This window comes from Ambystoma mexicanum, chromosome 6p (genome assembly GCF_040938575.1).
Source record: "Ambystoma mexicanum isolate Mex_15411 chromosome 6p, UKY_AmexF1_1, whole genome shotgun sequence".
NCBI classification, from domain to species: domain Eukaryota; kingdom Metazoa; phylum Chordata; class Amphibia; order Caudata; family Ambystomatidae; genus Ambystoma; species Ambystoma mexicanum.
This window is the reverse complement of record NC_090935.1, coordinates 1,174,233,749-1,174,252,876: the sequence shown is the minus strand read 5'-3', so window position 1 is coordinate 1,174,252,876 and position 19,128 is coordinate 1,174,233,749. Positions and strand designations below refer to the sequence as shown.

Below are 19,128 nucleotides of genomic sequence, written 5' to 3'. Positions count from 1 at the left end.
ATTTTTCATGTAATGCAAAGGATTCCAAGTCAAAAATAGAAAGAACAGAGATCGATTGAATCTCATTCTAACAGTCTATATAGTACTGAATCCTACTCTTTCTTGGTAAATTCCTGCAAAGAAAAAAGTGTAATGCTGTGTAGTACAGATTTAAAATTACATAAAATGCAGGAATTGTATACCTTGTATTAGACTAGCTGAAAATACTATGCAGAGATGGAGCAATGCATTAGCTTTCAAAGTTCCTCAGACTTCTTTGTCAGATTGTTCAGAATGTTAAGATCCGCTCTGATATATTGGACTCTACAGTGGTCCTGGACACTCCTGTTTTAACTGTCCTACCCACAATATTGTGATTTAAGGGTATTTTTGTTATCTTCCCTATGGTGAAGGAGGGTCAATTTTGCCTGATTGTTAATACTCGTAGATCTACTTCTCCTCTTGACCCTATACCTATCTGGGTGTTGAAGAGTATGGGTCCTGCGCTGGCACCTCTTCTTACCAGAGTGGTCAATCATTCTGTACAGACTGGCCTCATTACAGCATCTCTTAAAAACGCTGTTGTCTCCCCTTTATTGAAAAAGGTCTCCTTGGACCCGGAAATGTTGGCAAATTCTCGTCCTATTTCACTCTTACATTTTTTGATGAAGATTTTGGAGGCCATTGTGACACCCCAGTTGAGGGACTTGCTTGAGTCCAATTCTATCCTGGATCCATTTTAATCAGGCTTCCACCCATTAATGGGTATGGGATCAGTCTTGGTCTCTGTTATTGACGATTTGATTCTGACATTAGACTAGGGTGGAGTAGGTGCCCTTATTTTGTTAGACACAATTGATCGCACCATTTTGTGTCAACGCCTGGAAGAGGTTGGAATTGGCACCACTGTTTTTGACTGTTCCAATCCTTTCTGTCAGACGGTACACTGTCTGTCTCTCTGCCTCTGTTTTCATTGGCCCCTTATACTCTTTCATCGGAGGTTCCAAAGGTATCAGCTATCTCGCCTTTATTGATTAGTATTTACATTCTGCCATTAGCTAAACTAATCTATTCATATGGCTGGCGTTTTTACTGCTATGTGGATGATACACAACTTGTTTTGCGGATTGATCAGGATGGGGGGCCTCTGGCTAGTCGTCTCAGGAATTGCTTGGCTGACATTGGTGCCTGGATACGAACGAATTGGCTCAAGCTAAATCTTGAAAAAAACAAAGTTATGGTTCTTGGTGCTGATTCTATTGACTGCTTCCCTTGGCCTACAGAGCTCACGCCTGCGACCCTGGGTCCCTTTCCATCTCCAGTTAACATTGTAAAAAATCTAGACATTAAAATTGCCTTTTCTCTTTCGGCCTAGCCTCAAGTTAACCCCAAAGGTAGTGCCACACACTTCAAGCTTAAATTGCTCAGGAGGATTCTGTCTTTCATCTTGGCTCATTTGATGGGGGACTGTGGTTTCCACCACAGTAATACAACTTTGGATTACTTTAATGCCACTTTGTTGGCACAACCAAAGACCCTTATCCAACACTTGTAGGTGGTTCAGAACTCTGTAGCATGCCTGGGCATGGGGCTCCCTAAATCTGCAGTGCTTAGGAAACTCTGTTGGCTCCCTATGGAGGGCTGTATTAAGTTTAACGTTTTGTGCATGGTCCACCGGGCCTTTCACTGTTGTGGAGCTTTCTTCCTGTCAGAAAATGAGAAGATATATTCCCTCCCAGAGTCTATGTTCTGCCAATTTTTATTTGTTGTTGGACGCCCATTTCCATACATCCACGGTTGGTGCAGAGCCTTCTTGGCTGCTGACCCAGCTATGTGGAATTCTTTGCAATTTGGGCTATGACTGGCCATCTTTCCTTTCGAAAAAAGCACTGAAGACCTTTCTACTGTTGATTTTTTTCTTCTTGTGTTTTGATTTTCTAGTTTTGGTTGTCTGGCCTTTCTTTTGGAAGGTCAAACCTAGCAACAGGATACGTTTGGGTTTTAGTTGCGCTTTTACAAGCTAGATTAACATAACATAATATTACATAACCAGTGCATCACATCATGTGCTCCCAGTAAAATGTTTGCCCTATGAATATGGTGATGTTTGACATCCCTTTCTATATTATGAGACAAATAACAATGGAGACAAGTGTTGCCCACAACGATTCAGAATCCTCTCACTATTTTCTGGGTGGGACATGAGGCATGCCCCTGTTAGCATTCATCCAGGAAATGTATAAATCCTTGTTCACTTTAAATAAGAAATGAGAACAGACTCTAAGCATAAAAGTAATGTTTAAAACGTATCCTTAGATCCCTTTTTGCAGCCAGGACTTTTTGAACAACGGCATATACCTCATGCACATAAGAATGTATGAACAGTCAAAATAAAACTCACATTCTCTCATTTATAAGGAGACCTGTGTTTTGTGAGAAGGCCAGGAACCTATCAATGTGCTCTTCCACCATTCCCCTTATAAATAAGGGTCATGGACTGTATAGGGGGCGGCCTATGGATCTATTCAGAGACTCCCTGTACCCTTGTAAGTAAAGGGATAAAAGTCTGCTGATGTCAGGAGACCCGAGCCCTCCACTCACAAGGGTACAGGGACTGTGATCCAGATGGCAGGCCTAAGTAAGGGAGTGGGCAAATATTAATGTATACACCTCATGGACCTTGGGATACATGAGACAAAACTAGTTAGTGGGCCTGACATACAGAAAGGGCATCTCCCAGGTGCACACAGGCCTGTATGTTACTTTTGAATATTTAGATGTGCATCAATATGCCTTATCCAACAACTGTCGACTCATTCACAGGAGTGAAACTTTTGTCTATGATTTTAAAAAGTTGTGGCACACATTTTATACTTATAAGACAAATGTATTGTAGATAATGTTTTTGTTCCCAATATCTTACCTCTGGTATGACGACCAAGCCAAACATCAATCCCAAAAGGACCATGTTCACTCCATATAACCATCTGAGGAATATGAAATATGAAGCTACAGATGAACCAAAGTGACCTGCAATATAAAAAAATAAAAAACTTCACAATCATAGAAATATTGCACATCAGTTTGTAACAATTGTCATGGCTCAACAACAATGGTGCAATGGATCATACTCGCCGGAACAAAACAAGCAATTTGGAGAAAGGCATATAATTACTCCTTTCTATGTGCATTTCGAGCTTCCCAGGGGATGACATTTATTTTTGCTCTAGTTGCCCTGATTTGAAGGAACTACCTTGTTCAAAGGGGAGGGAGGTAGTTGCTTGACATTTATTTGCTTGACATTACCAAGGAAACTAATTGTCTTCCTCCTAAAATGTATATTAAGAGCCCTTGTATGCTGTACATTTTCATCTGGTAATTTATTATTTTTGCATTTAAATTTAATATTTTCTGAGAATTTCATTTTGGGTGATTAGGTGGGGAGAACTGCAACAAAACATGAGAGAAGAGAGAGCAAAGAAAAATGGGAGTTTTTTACCCCTTAGAGACTTAGATCTCAATAGAAACAAATGTTAAATATTATTTTAAGAAACAATGCAATTATGTACAGTTCCTTGCAATTGTTGAATTATCCTTACTTTGAGCTTATGAACATAGGTCAGATGGACAATTTAAAATATATAGCCCATAGCTCAATTCAAAAGGAATTCTTTATGGGATCCACCATTTTCTCTCCATGCACCGTCTCTTAAAGAACTCCTAATTCTGTCGAGATGCCCGTTCAAGCTTTACACCCATTACATTTCAAATAACCTCATGGCAATGGTAACCAAATTGGGGAGAAGCATGCATAGATAAATGACGTATGCCGCCTTTGTGGACTTTAGCGCCACCTTTGATACTGTTAATAGGCAGGCACTATGGCACAAACTCCACTATTAGAGGCTGCCTCATGGATTATTAAAAATTATAGTTGCCCTCCATGAAGACACCACAGTGAGGGTTAGTTATACCTTGAATGGGAAATGGACTGAGGAAGTACTGACCTGTATGGGGTGGCGACAGGGATGTGTCCTAGCCCAAGCCCTATTAAATGTATATCTGGCGGATCTACAAGCTGTCTTTGGAGGCAAGGGCATGTATCCCACAAGGGTTTGATCACAGAGGGTGGGTTGGCTGGGATATGCCAATAATTTGGCGCTCCTGGATACTATATATCGTATTGTTGAGTTGGAGTGCATGGAACGGTTGGAGTGCATGGAATGGTTGGAGTGTATGGAACGGTTGGAATGCATGGAAAAGTTGAAGTGCATGGAACGGTTGAAGTGCATGGATCGGTTGTAGTGCATGGAACAGTTGAAGAGCATGGAACGGTTAGAGTGCATGCAATGGTTGGAGTGCATGGAATGCATGGGGCATGAAGGTGCTCGATCTCAAGCACCTACTGAAAACCACCTTATCACATCACCATGCTTACTCACTTCTATACACCACCACTCAACTAGAACACAGCGATACTATGACACATTCGGTATAGCTGTTCTCATACCAACACCAGCCACATAATCCCCATCATCCTAACTAATCACAGCTGGCTGCACACCTGCCAGCCTAGGCGTTCTCCTCAGGCCTAACGAAGCCAGAATCAGTCTGGTATCACTCTGCCAGAAGTAACACATACTCCTAATCTCCCAACCACCACACCTACCGCTAAGAAGCAGCTAACATACGAGTGCCACACCAGCTGCACACATGTCCAGTGCACACAAGCACTTTATGACTCTTTCTCTTTCTCTACTGACTTGAACTACGGTTCCTGAGGGCGTTCAACCCGTCAGCACCTTGAGATCATACCAATGGTACATAAGGTGCTATATAAATGCAAATTAACATAACATAACATAACATAACATAACTACCCCTGAGAGATTACAGAAACAGCTGGACGTATTAGTTGCTTACTTTGGGAATAATCAATTGGTAATTAGCATCACAAAAATGAAAATGATGTGCTTTAGAGCACCCCATCAACAAAGTCCAAAATATAGATGGAGAGTAAATAATAATATGGTAGAAGTGGTGGAAAATTATAAATATTTGGGGATCATGACTGATAGGCAACTTACATGTACTGCACAAAGAGAGCAGAGATGGGTGGTTATCAAGCAGTCAACAGCTCAAGTATGGATGTTCACCATAAGACACAGAGGATATGCCTTAAGAGCTTTGAGGGAAATCTGTCTGTTAAAAGTACAACCTACGATATTATATGACACAAAAATCTGGTCTTTGGGAAAAGGAAGTATACCGAAGAGAATAGAAGGATATTGTCTTCATAGTAGCTTCGTTCTGTCAATGAGTGTCCTGGTGGAGTACTTAAGGATGGAATTATCATTGACATCTATCAATGCTGTGGACATACAGCGAAGTTATCTGCTCATTAGAAAACACAAAAGGGCTGAATCTGGAACCCTAGCACATCTTAACTGCACTGGGTTCAAAGAACAGGTGACTATCTTGAAACAGATAATTAATGAACCACCAGCCTATCGGAAGGAGTATGTCGATGATATGTCCCCTGTAGCAGCAATCACTGAAAGAGTGTATGAATTGAATGTAAAAAAGAAAATAAAAAAACATTGTCTATGAGCAAAACAAAGTTAACCCTGCTTCTAGAACTAAAGCATCGGCAGTCGAATACCACAGGTACTTACCTGAAGTCAGGGTCTTGCCTCGCTAAGTGCAAGAATTTCCAAATCCTATTGTCCGCGGGACTATTTATGGATTAAATTTAATAGGGTTTGCATGGGAGAGATTACTGGCTCTAGATACGGCATAGTGAAAACCGACAGATCATGGCGTTTCTTTGGAAATAAGCCTTAGAAAGTACAAGTCACTGGTTGACAGAGTGCAAACATTTTAAAAATATACAAGATAAACATATAATGGAATATATTGGCACTATGGCAATTGATATTGAACCCAGGCATATTTGAAAGCGATATATGCTGGGTGAAGACACAGCACTAATCTTATATCTGACCTGCCTATGGTGAGGTTTAGGGAATAATATACATAAAAAACATATAGTAACGACTGTATGCACTAAGATATGATAGGTTATTTATAACGCGCTTAGTACCCGTAAGTTTCTAAGTACGACCCGGTGATCGAACCTGTGTTGCTCTGTGTCGTCTTGTTTCCAAGGCGAGCATGTTGCCGCTGAGTTATCCTCCTGAGACAATATATGGACCTGGTCCCAACATTGGAATGTGTATATTTGTCTCAAGCGACTTGAATAACATGCATACTTATATTAATGTGAATTTATGTATTAGAATGTTGGAATGTAGTAAGACCGTTAGTTGCGCCAACTCGTGCCTTATTCCGTTTTCCTTTTGATTTCATGTAAAATTGTATTAATGCTTGTAATAATTTAAATGAATGTGTGAATCAGATATTCATATATGAAAGGTCTTGAATATAAGACCATTATATGTATAGCAACAACAAAAAATCAAATAAAGCATTGGCAAAGCCAATGTGTTTGCACTGTAATTTTGTAAACCCCAGTTAGACCAACATCATACTTCCTACCTTTATAAAGCCAGACCTATTGGCTTTTCCTGTGTTTGTCTTATTAACAACTACAGTGGAGGTCTAATTGTGTCACTGTGTGTGTAAGCCTATGTCATTAAGTAGCTGCACTTTTATTTAATGTAACAGAATTTATTGTATTTATATTTTGTTTTGTAAACGTTTTAAAATAACACAGTTGTTCATGTGCCGACTAAAACATTTCACATATATGTTGAAATCAATTTCAATGATTTGAATCAATTAGAGACAAGTCTATATAACCATACAAAAGCTTAGAGAAAAGCAGTCTTTTTCGTCACAAAAGAAGAACCTAACTAATAGAATATTTAAAGATTGAATAGGTTATTTGTAATAATGACTGAATAGAGTGATTTGTGCAATTTGCGGTAAACTTCACAACACATGTTATCTAATTCTCTGTGATTAGAAACAATAATATTTCCCAGGCAGCAATGTACCATTCACTTAAAAAAAAACAGGCACTGTCAATCTTATTATTCGAGCTGAATAAGACAAGTTTAAATGCATTGGTTTTCGTCCAAACATGCAATGTTCTCTGGACAATTACCCAAGTCTTATTTCCATTATTTGGATTTCCGTTCTTTGAGCACCAACACTTTAAAATATAGTACCAGGTTATCAGTTGTCATGATGGGATAATAGGACAACATAGTTGGTTAACCACCAACTACTGTCAACCATACAAAGTCTGACCTTTTGGTGTAAACTTATTTCTACTCAATTTAACACATTTGAAGGGATACAATTTATATCAGAAAACCAGTAGGCTGGCCCTGTAGGGGACACATTTTTCTCTCTAAAATGAAGCCAGGACATCTTGCCATCACAGAGTGCTTGCACGATATCATCAAGAAAAGTATTTTCTTGTCAGTTGCTGTCCTTTGTTTTATCCAATATAGTCTTCATTTAAGATCAAAATCTATGAAATATTTCCTCGTTTCCCAAAGTAGCATTCCAGTGTAAGGATGAAACACAAAATCTGCACCAGAAAAAGATGTTCTCGCCAAATTTTCTTTGTCTGGTGAAATAATGACTTACCCATTACCATAGGCACCCAGGAATTTTCAACAACTCTATTGTAGTTAAACGAGATTCCCCTGGTAACCTCATGGGGAGGGACATCATGAGTACGTTTAACATGACCAATTAATTCACTGAGGAAGCCATAGTCTGCACATACCATGCTAGAGCTACTGAGGCAAAACAAGCACTTTGTGGCCACAGTGCCCTGTGGGGCATGAGGCTTCACCAAGATTTGTTTTTCTGTGGGGTAACAGTTCTGTTAGGTTGAGAAAAAAACGTTATGCATACTGTGACAAATTATTGTATGTCCTGCCTTCACCCATGGGGGAGAACCCTACTCATATGGCCAGGGTGGTGCGGCCACAGTCTAATAATAACACCCTTGAGATGGTGTAACATGGGGGCTCACATGGGGTGGGTAAACCCTTGTGGGATAAGGGATGAGACCCCAGTAGAGACCCCTAGAGAGACACAGTATATTTTGTACAGTATACATATTTTTTGGTCCAACGTTTAAAAAGTAAATTGTCTAGGCAGCGTTCTGCTGCGCCTCTCTCCCGAATCTCCATTCATCCCCTTCCACTTCCCTGTTATTTAGCGTGCCAGCCTCCCATCAGTGTCACACTTACTGCTGCTGCTGAATCCTTGGTTTGCATGCTGTAATTTTTGCCCCAACTCGGTTTAAAAGTAAATTGTCTAGGCGGCGCTCTCCCCGCCTCTCTCCTGATTCCCTGTTCATTCCCTTCCACTTCCCTGTTGTATAACGTTCCCCCCTTTATCCAGATATTTAGACATCCTCCACTCCATCCAGCACCATGCTCCCAGCCCTAGGTGCTCCACTGCCTCTACCGGGTCCAGCCCTAGCTGCACTCTAGCTTTACTGCTGTGCTCAGAGTGAAACAACTGCAGAACTAAGTATCTGCATAGTAAGTCTCCTGCGGTTGGGGAAGGAAGACTGGTAAGGGTCATGTCTTGTAGCCTCTTCGCCGGGCTCGCCCTCTGCCTGCCGCAGGATTCTTTTCACTGGTCTGGACTTCCTTTCACATGTACCAGATTCGTCTGTGCCTGCCTTGCTGCTTGGCCACTTGTTGAGTTTGTTGTACATTGTCCAGTCTCCATCCCCCTCTTTCTCCCCCTTTCATCTCTCTGCTCTTTCCCTTCATGATGCTTTCCATCTTGCCTATCTTCTCTAACTGCTACTCCATCACCTATCCTATCTCTTTTTCTAAGCCTGGAAGGAAATATTTTAAAAAAGATTTCCTGGTCTCCAATACAGGCCTGCCTATTGCTGACACCTAAGTCAACACTTCTTCCATGAAAACTGTCACTGCCATCCGCTTTGTCGTTCCCTGTCCGGACCTTTGGATTCCCCATATGGTCTCAGTGCTCTCCCCTTTCTCTTCTTTGCCCATTAATGTGGTACACGATGGGAAGTACTCTTGGCATATTTCCCATCTTCTAGGGACATCATTAAAGTCTACCAGAATGGTACTGTCATGAACCAGGGCTCTCAGCCCAACTGCCTCCTTCTTGATAGGTGTCTTCTGTCTCTCATCAACTTCCTCCCTTCTCCTGCCACTCCTCCTTCTTCCACCCCTATGGCCCCTTCGCCACCACCGACGGGCATAAAACATTCCTGTAACCTTCCTTGGAAGACCTTCAAAGGTGGCAACCAGCTCCACTCAGCTACCCTCAACTCTCGCTCTGCCATTAAACACTCCTCTGACATCTGTCACCGCCTTGAAGACTTCGACCTTGACATTCTTGCTCGCAGCGAGACATGGTTCACGCCCACCTCTGTCACTATTTTTGACACACTACTCCCGGAGGGCTACAAGATCCTCTCTAAACCCAGGCCTAACAGGTCTGGGTGCGGAGTGGCCCTGATCTTCCCTGAATGGGTCCCTGCTACTATTATACCCATTCAGTCCTACTCTTCCTTCAAATACCTTGTCTGCAAGCCTGGTGTCAGTCCAATCCTCTCGCTAACTCTTGCAACCTTCTACAGAATCCCTGGTCCAGTCTCCCTTTTCCACTCCTGAGTGGTCTGACCTTTAACTCTTCTCTCTTGGCTTACACCTCCAAGCTTCTCTTCCTCTGAGACTTCAATATTCACCTTCACTCCACTGATGTGGCCTCTGGACTCTTCCGTAGCCTCTGTGACTCTCGTTCTTGCACCATTGTTCCCTCTGTTCTTATGCCCTCTGTCAGACACACCTTGGATGCTCTCATCTCATCAGACAATCCCATCTATATCCCTCTCACTACAGCTCTCTCCTGGTCTCATCATGCTCTCTTGTCCTCTCACCTGGATCTCTGGGGTCCCCCGGCTAAGCCTCTGCCCGCACTGCCAGTCTCCTTCTCTGACATTCGACCAATTAAGCGAGTGTCATTTGGTGCCTCCTCCCACTCAGGTCACTGACTTTCACACTGACATAGCCCTTGCGAACCTTCCCCTCTCCTTCTCCAACACTCTGGACTTCCTTGCCCCTGTCATGAGGATCCACATGAAGCCTGCCTCCCAGCGCAACAACTGCTATGGTTCTGACCTAGCCTCACGGAAACACAAGAGCAGAGCTGCTGAGCGGAATTGGCAGGCTTCAAGCACATCCTCTGACAGACTGGCCTGCTGCCTTCTTCAAAGGCAATACAGACTCTACATCTACTCAAAGAAGACAGCCTATATCCAAGCTTGCATCTCTAGAGTCACTAACAACTCGGCTGAACTGCAACAAACTCGCCAATCCTACTGCAGTGTCCACTTCTCTTCTGCAATCCCTGACCCTCTGACTGCACTGAAATCTCACTTCATAACCAAACTCAGGACATCATGTCCTCACTCTCCTCTAAAACCCTCTCTTCTTCCTCACATGCTGCCAGGCCTCCGATGGTCCTCCTGTCCCATTCCCTCCTACTCTCCTCTTTCTCTCCCATATCACCTGATGAGGTCTTTAGACAAGTTCTCTCTATGAATGTCTCCTCCAAACAGGTGCTCCCCTGCTCCTCCAGAATTATCAAAGCCAACATTACCTCACTTGCTCCAGACTTGGCCGATTTATGCAATTACTCATTTGCCACTGGCTCCTTCCCGCTACTCCTCAAGCACTCCCTTGGGTACCCTCTCCTCAAAAAGCCATTTGCCGACACCTCCTTCCTGGCTAACTACTGCCCTATCTCCATTACCCCCTTCCTGGGCAGACTCTTGGAGAAGCTGGTCATCTCCCAGCTGATCCACCTCACTGAATCTATTGGTTGTCTCCACGACCTCCAGTCTTGGCTTCCGAACAGCCAAAGGCATGGAAACTGCACTTCTGAACACCCGTGAGGACTTTCTCTCAAATATCGATTCCAACTCTCATTTCATTCGCATCCTTCTTGACTTTTCCCCTGCCTTTGATATGATCAATCATGCCACCCTTATAAATAGGCTCTGTGATGCCCTTGGCATCACAAACCTGGCACTGGACTGGTTGATCTCCTTCCTCTCTGAATGACCATCCCAGGTTCAACTGGGCCCTTTCCTCTCCTCCATTACACTTTCCACCTGCGGCATCCTTCAGGGCTCTCTCCTCTCGCTGTGGATCTTCAACATCTACCTAGCCCCTTTAGCCTGTTTGATCTCTGCCTTCTTTGCTCACTTCCAGTATTATGCTGATGACACACAGGTCTCCTTCAAGCATCCCCCTACAGCTTCCTCTTCTTCCTCTCTTATTCATGACTGTCTGACTGCTATTCAGGCATGGTGTCCTGCTAACTATCTATGCATCAATGCCAGTAAGTCTGAGATCCTTCTTATTTGGACCCCAGCTCCCTCCTTCCCTCCTACTCTGTGGCTGCCTTCCATGTGCCCCCTCTCCTTGCCCTCTTGTGAGGCAAAAACAACTTGGTGTCATCTTCAACTCCTTTCTCTCCTTCTCAATTCACATCACGGACCATGCCAAGAAGGCCCACTTTCAGCTGAACCTCCTCAGAGGCATCCTCCCTTTCCTCACCTTCCCCCAGAAACTAAATGTCTCCAGAGCTCTGGTCCTCTCTAGGCTGGACTATGGCAACAGCCTCTTCCTCCAGCTTCCTAAATCTTACCTTCGCCCCCTTCAACTTGTCAGGAATAGGATTTTGAGATGTATACTTGGCCTCAAGCCCAGGGACTGCAATTCCCCAGCCCTAACATCTCTCCACTGGCTCCCGGTTGCTGAGAGGATCAAGTTCAAGACCATCTGCATCATCCACAAGGCTTTTTGGGGCCTGGGACCCCGCTACATCCAACTCTCTCTCCCTAAACACCTCTCTGATAGAGCCATTTGGTCTTCTAGCTCCAACCCTCTGCAGATCAGATGCTTTTCCGAGCAGAGATTGAGGGTCAGATCTCTCTCTTTCGCAAGAGCCTCCCTCTGGAATGGTCTCCCCATCCCTCTGACACTAGAGACAGATCTCCTTAAGTTCCAGAGGCTTCTCAAGACTCTCCTTTTCTCTTCTTCCTTCCCTCTCCCCCTCCCCTGCTAATGTCCCCCTCCTTGCCCAGTCTACTCCAGCACCTTGATTGTCCCTGACCCCCCCAAACTGCACTTGTCCTACCAGGCTCCCTCCCCCTGCATAAACCTGGCTTGGCCTGCACCCCTATTGAGCCCATCCAGCCCCCCTCCTTGCACTTTTCATGAGGACCTTCATTCCCCTGCACTCTCTGTATTCCCCTGGCCCACGTCCAGCTGCCCTCCACTTAGCACTTGCCTAGCACAGGTGCCTTCCTACCTCCTTCTTCCTCCCACATACCAACACTTGCACACTCTCCACCTCAACCTGCACTTCCTTTCTTCGCCTACCATTAGCGCATTCCGCTGTGACCGGCACTTCCCCAATCCTCCCCACTTCCCTGTCCTTCTTGTTACTGCATTTGCATGATCCAAATGAAACAAGGCCTAATAGGACCATTTGTGTTACTCCTCATCCCTGCCCCCCCTTTTGTCTTGTTGTGCTTTGAAGCACCATTTGCTGTACAGGTGCATTATAAATACCCAATAAATAAATAAATAGAATATTTCTACCACTGCCCCATCTCCCTCACACTCTTATCCTCTCCAGATTCCTAGAATCCTCCATACGTCTATGTATATGAGCAAAGTAGAACTTTGCCCTCCCCTAAATAGTACTGTGACACAAATATAACAATTATATCACCACAGAGAAATGTACTGAGATGAAGAAGATGCAAAGTGCAGAAGCGAACCCTGCGGAACCACAGTTAGCAGAACAGTCTATTAAATCTAGCCTAACCCGGCTATAAAATAAAAAGAAAAGAAGGACTTCCTACAGAGAGCAGTCCTACCTGGAGGAGCTGCCAGGAAAGGCACTTTGTGTCTGCCTGAGAGGGGTAGAAAGACGGGATGCCCAGAATAAATCAGGGCTCTGGAGTCGGTCCTGAGACAGAGGCAGGGACGGCAGGCTGATGGACACAGGCAATAGGTGGTCCTGAGGTTTGGAAAATGCAATCGCTTCTAGTAGGACAGTTGGTGCTGCAGAGCCACCACAAATCAAAGGAAGCCTCCCCAAGCACCATGAGTTGCACGGCTGACGGATGCCCTTGCTAACCATCAACACAGGTACACAGATGGGCAAAAGACACTGGGAACCAGAGAAGGTTGTGGCAAGCCGAAAAACAGGGACAAATATTCTGAACCTATGGCATGGGACTCTGAAAGTAAAAGGAAGTGGTGGCAAACAGAGAAGAGGGAGAAATATCTGAACTGAGGGTCTGGGACCCTGAAAGTAATATTGAAGAAACTTTCATATCTATGATAATATATGGTAGTGCTTGGCAGGAGAGTAAAACAAGCCTACCTAGAAAGAGAAATACCAAAGACAGTAGAGTCTGGACATGCACCCATGACAGAAATACGTCAGTTGGTCATCATCATAGTCACAGTACCTGGGAGAAAGGTGAACCAGGTTGACTGTGAAATAGGTAGTACTTGGCAGGTGAGTACACCAAGTCTACCTAGAAAGAGAACTGCTGAAACCAGGCGAGTCTGGGACTCGCATCCATATAAGAAGGACAATCGTTACTCCTCTTCATAGTCACACAGGATAGAAGAGTGAATCTGGTTGGCTGTGCAACGGAAGTGAAAAATGAACCTGGGGAAGGGATTTATTCCTCGTGGGACTTGTGAACATTGTGAGAAGTGAAGAGAAGGGAACATTCTCTTGACCCCTGTGGAACATTTTTGTTTATGCACTAATTGGAACTTTGTGTTATGAACTACAAAACGAACTATGAATGACCCGCTGAGAAGACAACCCATTTGCACTGTATATTTAGTTGTTAGTGTAAGGGCTAGAGTTAGTGTTTTTAAAACAAGTCAACTTATCTTTATTTGGCATCCTGATGGAACCATTTGACATTTGTGTTGAGGCAGAGAAACCCTTCTTAGTGTTAGGGCTAGACATCTGTAGAAACAGACATTTCATCTGTGTCTTGCTCTCTCACTACGGCACCCTCACAATACCTGCAGAGTTTCTATTCAGACCAGCCTTCCCCCTTGAGGTAACACCAGGCACTATCACCACATTAGATTTAGAAGCAGTGATTATCAATGCAGACAAAGTAATACCGTCTGGCATAGATGAGAATGACATTGAATGGTGTACGGTCCTAAGCATTGATCAAGCACAGCAATTGCAAAGGTGTCTGATGAACAGTTGTTTGAAGACGCCAATGACATCGTAGAAATGGTTTTTGAAATATGTATAACTTGTTAGACAATTATCGAACAGAGAGAAGAGCCTCATACCGTGCTCCTTGTTAAAACACTGCCCCCACCTGAGGGAAGAGTTAGAGAAGGTGCTCAGAGAGCTATGGACCAGAAGCACCACAGTGTAGGTCTATTTGAAGGGATGGGGCAGTCCACATCAAACTGAAACAAGTGGCTGTGCACCCAGTGAAAAAAGCAAAAGGGTTGTCATAGAGGATGATTCAGGACCTACACCCATTGAACTGTATTGTAGAAGCAGAGTTATCAGTGGTCCCTAATCCCACCACCGTCCTTTGCAATATTTCCACCGCAGCAACCCATTTTACAGTAAAAGAACTCAAGAAGGCATTCTTCTTCATCTCATTGCACCCTGACGCCCAGTATCTTACAACATTCGCCTACAGGGGGCAGAGGTTCCCACACACCCCTTTGCCACAGGTGTATTGTGAGTCCATAAGCACTTTTAATAGGGTACTGCAAATGGACTTGGGAAACCTACATGTGCCGAGCACAGTAATTCAGTATTTAGACGACATCCTAGTATGCAGCACAGCAGATGAGCAGTATAGAAATGACATAGTTGCATTTCTAACCTTATTGGCGAAGAAGGTATACATGGTCGACAAAGAGAAATTGCACTACTGCTAGCAAGAAGTTGTATACATAGGACAGATAATATATGCAGTAGGAAAGTGAGTAACACCAAAAAGGCCAACAGCAATACACCACAATCTGCAGCCATCTACAGTGAAGCAGATGCAGCAATTCCTACGGTTAGGTAACCATTTACAGCCTGCATATTCAATTACTCCACCTACACCAAACATCTATTGCAAGAGTTTAAATAAGCACAGAAAGTTAAGGGATCTATTATCTGGACAGATGAAATGACCAAATCATTCCAAGAAATCAAAAATGCAATCAGTAATGCACCACTTTAGCAATGCCTGATTAACATAAACAATTCTTTCTGTTTTCACATTCTAATGGTCAAGTGACCACAGCTGTCCTCACTTAGCTGAAATCAATGGGACACAAACCTTTGGCTTATTACAGTGATCTTTTGGACCCAGTAATTCAGGGACATTTCCCATGCGAACAGGCTCTAGCTGCAGCTCCGTTTGCAATACAAACATCTTCCACAATTACAATGGTATGCCCGGTCACGTTATACGTGGAACACAGAGTTTTTTGCTATACCAGAGAAATCAAAATCCACTCTCACAACACACATTAGGATACAAGGTCATGTTGTCCAACCCTTCCATTCACTTAGTGAGATGTCACACAGTCATTCCAGCAACATTAATTTCAAAGCCAGTATAGCCATATGACCTAGTAGATGATTGTGCTACATATGAAGACACTTCCGATGACACCACTCAGGTCAGGGAAGACAAACTTGAAGAACGAGAAGTATTCTTTGTTGACGGGTTGTCAATGATTGATCAGAGTACTGGAGCGAGGCACACAGGGGTAGCAGTAATAAGGATTGAAGAAGGTGAATACGAAGTAATATCTAAGGTATGACTGCCCTCACACTACTTGGCTCAAGCAGCAGAGCTCATAGCACCACAAAGAGCATTAGAAATATGAAAAGGGTGCTGCTTTGCTACCACTTACTCTGATTCAGCTTATGTCACATTGACAGTACATTCAGGTCTCTCCAGTTGCAAAGGGTTCTAGAAATTAGACGGCACACTTTTTCAACACACTGCCCTACGTTCTAGGCTAATTAATGCATTAACACTCCCCACAGCAGTCACAGTAGTTAAATGTGCTGCTCATACCAAAAATACAGATATAATTGTTTATGGTAACAATGCAGCAGATCTAGCAGCAAAATAAACAGCATATCTGGAAGACCATAATCCCACTGTGCCCCGTGAGGCAGTATTACATCAGGTAGACTAAGATTCCTTACAATGCATCCCCATGGACACTGATTATTGAAATTCAGGCAAAGGCCTCCCCACAAGAGAAGGAATTGTGGACCGAAAAAGGCTGTTCCTCATCTCCCACGGACCTAATTTGGAGCAGAATATTTCAGAAAAAGCTGTAATGCCCCAGGAACTGCTTATAATTGCCATTGAACAGCTACACTACCCTGTGCATGTACCCATGCAGTGCATTGCAGCTGATTTACAGGAAGACTGGTTTATTCTCAACCTCCAAGAACATCTTGATAACTTCCTACCTAACTTTGCCACTACCAAAATGTACACTACAGGTCACACCCTTAGAACATTGAAAGTGACATTACCCTGCCCCTCAGGGACTTTCTGATACCTCCACATTGGCTACGTGGACATGGTTAACAGGTGCAGTAACCTCCATTATGTAATTGTTGTAGTGTGCCCATTCTCTCGTTGGCTTGCAGCAGATCCTTGTGTCCACCCTGATCCCAAATCGGCAGTGAAATTCCTAGTACATGAAGTTTTTCCCCGATGGGGAATATGTGATGTCCTCAGATGTGACAATGGGATACACTTCACTAATAAGCTCTTGAAAGAAATGTCCTCTTTAGTGGGAATAAAGCACAAATCGTGCTCAGTGTATCACATGCAAACCATTGGGATTGCAGAGCACCTAAATGTCCTATTGAAAAAATGTCTTGCTAAGATTTGTAACACACTGAAAAAGAGCTGGCTTTCTGTCTGCCATTAGCTGTGTTTGCTCTTTGTAATCAGTCTGGGACAGATAATCATCTTACTCCTCACAACATTATAATTGCAGAAGAGTGCATACTCCACTCACACCCACATGCACAGCCACCAATGCACACAATTGTGCCCAGATTCTAGGAGACTCATTTCAGGGATATTTTAGGGAGTTAACCAAATCTGTCAGATTTATCGGCCAACAGATCAGGCCCATCCAAGAGAGTTAACTCCAGCAGTGGCAGACACACAAACAGCACAACAGGATTCTGCACTTCAACAGCCACAACAGCTCTCCCCGGTGATAAAATATTAATCTGCAACTTCCAACAGATATCAAACCAACTAAGATTTGAAGGACCCTACGATGTCATCTTCCCAGTGGTTAAGGTTGCCAACTGGAATATGGGGATCCACATAACAGACACCCGGGAGGACAATAGATACAACACCCCTCTCCCCCAACAGGAGGAGAACAGGGGGGGTTACCAAGATACTTGAGACTTTAACTCCTCTGAACTCAATGCACCCCTTTGGGGAGATGAATGCTAATGTTTTTTCACTGTCGTCAGGAACAATAGACGGTGTTAAAACCATTGTGCCTTGTATCGTTTTTCTTTTCTTCTCTCTCTCTCTCTCTCTCTCTCTCTCTCTCTCTCTCGCTCCCTCTCTATCTCTCTCTCTCTCTGTTTCCTGGTGGTTGAATTCATATGGTTGTTTTCTAAGGGTGGATCTAATATTGCCACCAACATTGCATATATGCCAGTGAATAGCATTGTACCCAAGCCCAACATTTGGAGGGATGTTTCACACCCAGGAATTTATTTAGGCAATGCTAAAGATGTGTATCACCCCAAGACTGACAATATATAGTACAACCACATGAAGGTGGTGGGAAGAGGGAAGTCAAGCAATCCTTGATATGTGTGTTCCTTAATCCCTAACGGACAAACCCAGGCTGTTGATAACACAGGAATTACCACCAGAAGTAGCTCAAGGTTTAGTGCACCTTGCTTTATGTATGGTGCAAGGGTTGCTTCAGGGACACAGTTTTCAAGCCCAATGGGTAGAGGCTGGTACCACAGCATACACATATACCTACATAAAGGTAAAGACTATGGCAGACATTGAGGGTTCAAATAATCTCATATTGAGCTATCGACCATGGGAGCAGAGGAAAGGTGAAGCTGTCTTTATGGTAGCACCCCTGATCAGGTATCCCGATGAAGTAGGACAGGAACAGCTTCAGTGCAAAACACCACCTCAGTTGCAGATGTGAGGTGCTGTTTATGATATAGACTAATGGTTCAAAGGGCTGATGGGGTGCCAGGTAGGAGGGATGGTTGCCCTACCAAAGAGTGCATTGCTGCAAATAAATGAGAACTGCTTTGCTGTTTGGGAGAATTTTGTCAAGAAATGGACATAGATTGACCATCACGAGAAGCCTATCAAGACACTCACACTGATACGATTCTCCTTGTGTTTCAGAGGCAATGGCAGCATGCATGTGGGTACTAAATCACAGTGTAACATTACCATCTATCTACCTGACATTACAGGGGGAACAGCAGCCCTGATGGACCTATAATGGGTTTGTGGCGGTCTGGCATAAACCCAATTGCCGCCATTCCAGAAGGGTTTGTGTTCCTTGGCAACCCTGCAGTCTCCCATGCTCATTGTCCCAGACTTGAATGTCACTGAAATCAACGAGCACCCCATGACCAACCCAGTGCACCACATGCATCAGTGGGCCCGGCGCTCCTCAGGATTGCAACATTATTGAATTAGTAAATATCTCTCCAGGGCACCAGTGACAGACAAAATGCAGGCAGTTTAATAAAGCTGAGACATTCTTTTCCTCTCTTCTTGCTCCCGGTATACAGGCACCTGCAAATGCAAAATGGCATCAAATAACATGGTGGGAACTACTTCAATTTTCAAATGAAACAGAACATCGGCTAAATGCCGTGAGATAAGAACTGAGAGCCATCAGGTTGACCAACTTGCAAAACAGATATGTATTAGATTTACTCACGACCATGGAGGGTGACGTCTGTGCTAATATAGGTAGTTCCTATTGCACTTTCATACCTTTCAATGATGCAGATAATGACTTCTTAACTCAAGCCGTTCACACA

The 19,128-nt window shown here is 43.7% G+C and overlaps 1 protein-coding gene across 1 annotated transcript in view; it reads right to left on the bottom strand.

Annotated features, from left to right (window-relative positions):
* Positions 1 to 19,128, bottom strand: part of LOC138510283 (transmembrane channel-like protein 2-A) — a 614,464-nt gene that overhangs the window by 514,292 nt on the left and 81,044 nt on the right. Inside the window, exon 5 of the mRNA XM_069625813.1 lies at positions 2,903 to 3,009. Within this exon, the coding sequence (XP_069481914.1) occupies positions 2,903 to 3,009 (107 nt within the window). The remainder of the gene's footprint in view (positions 1 to 2,902; positions 3,010 to 19,128) is intronic.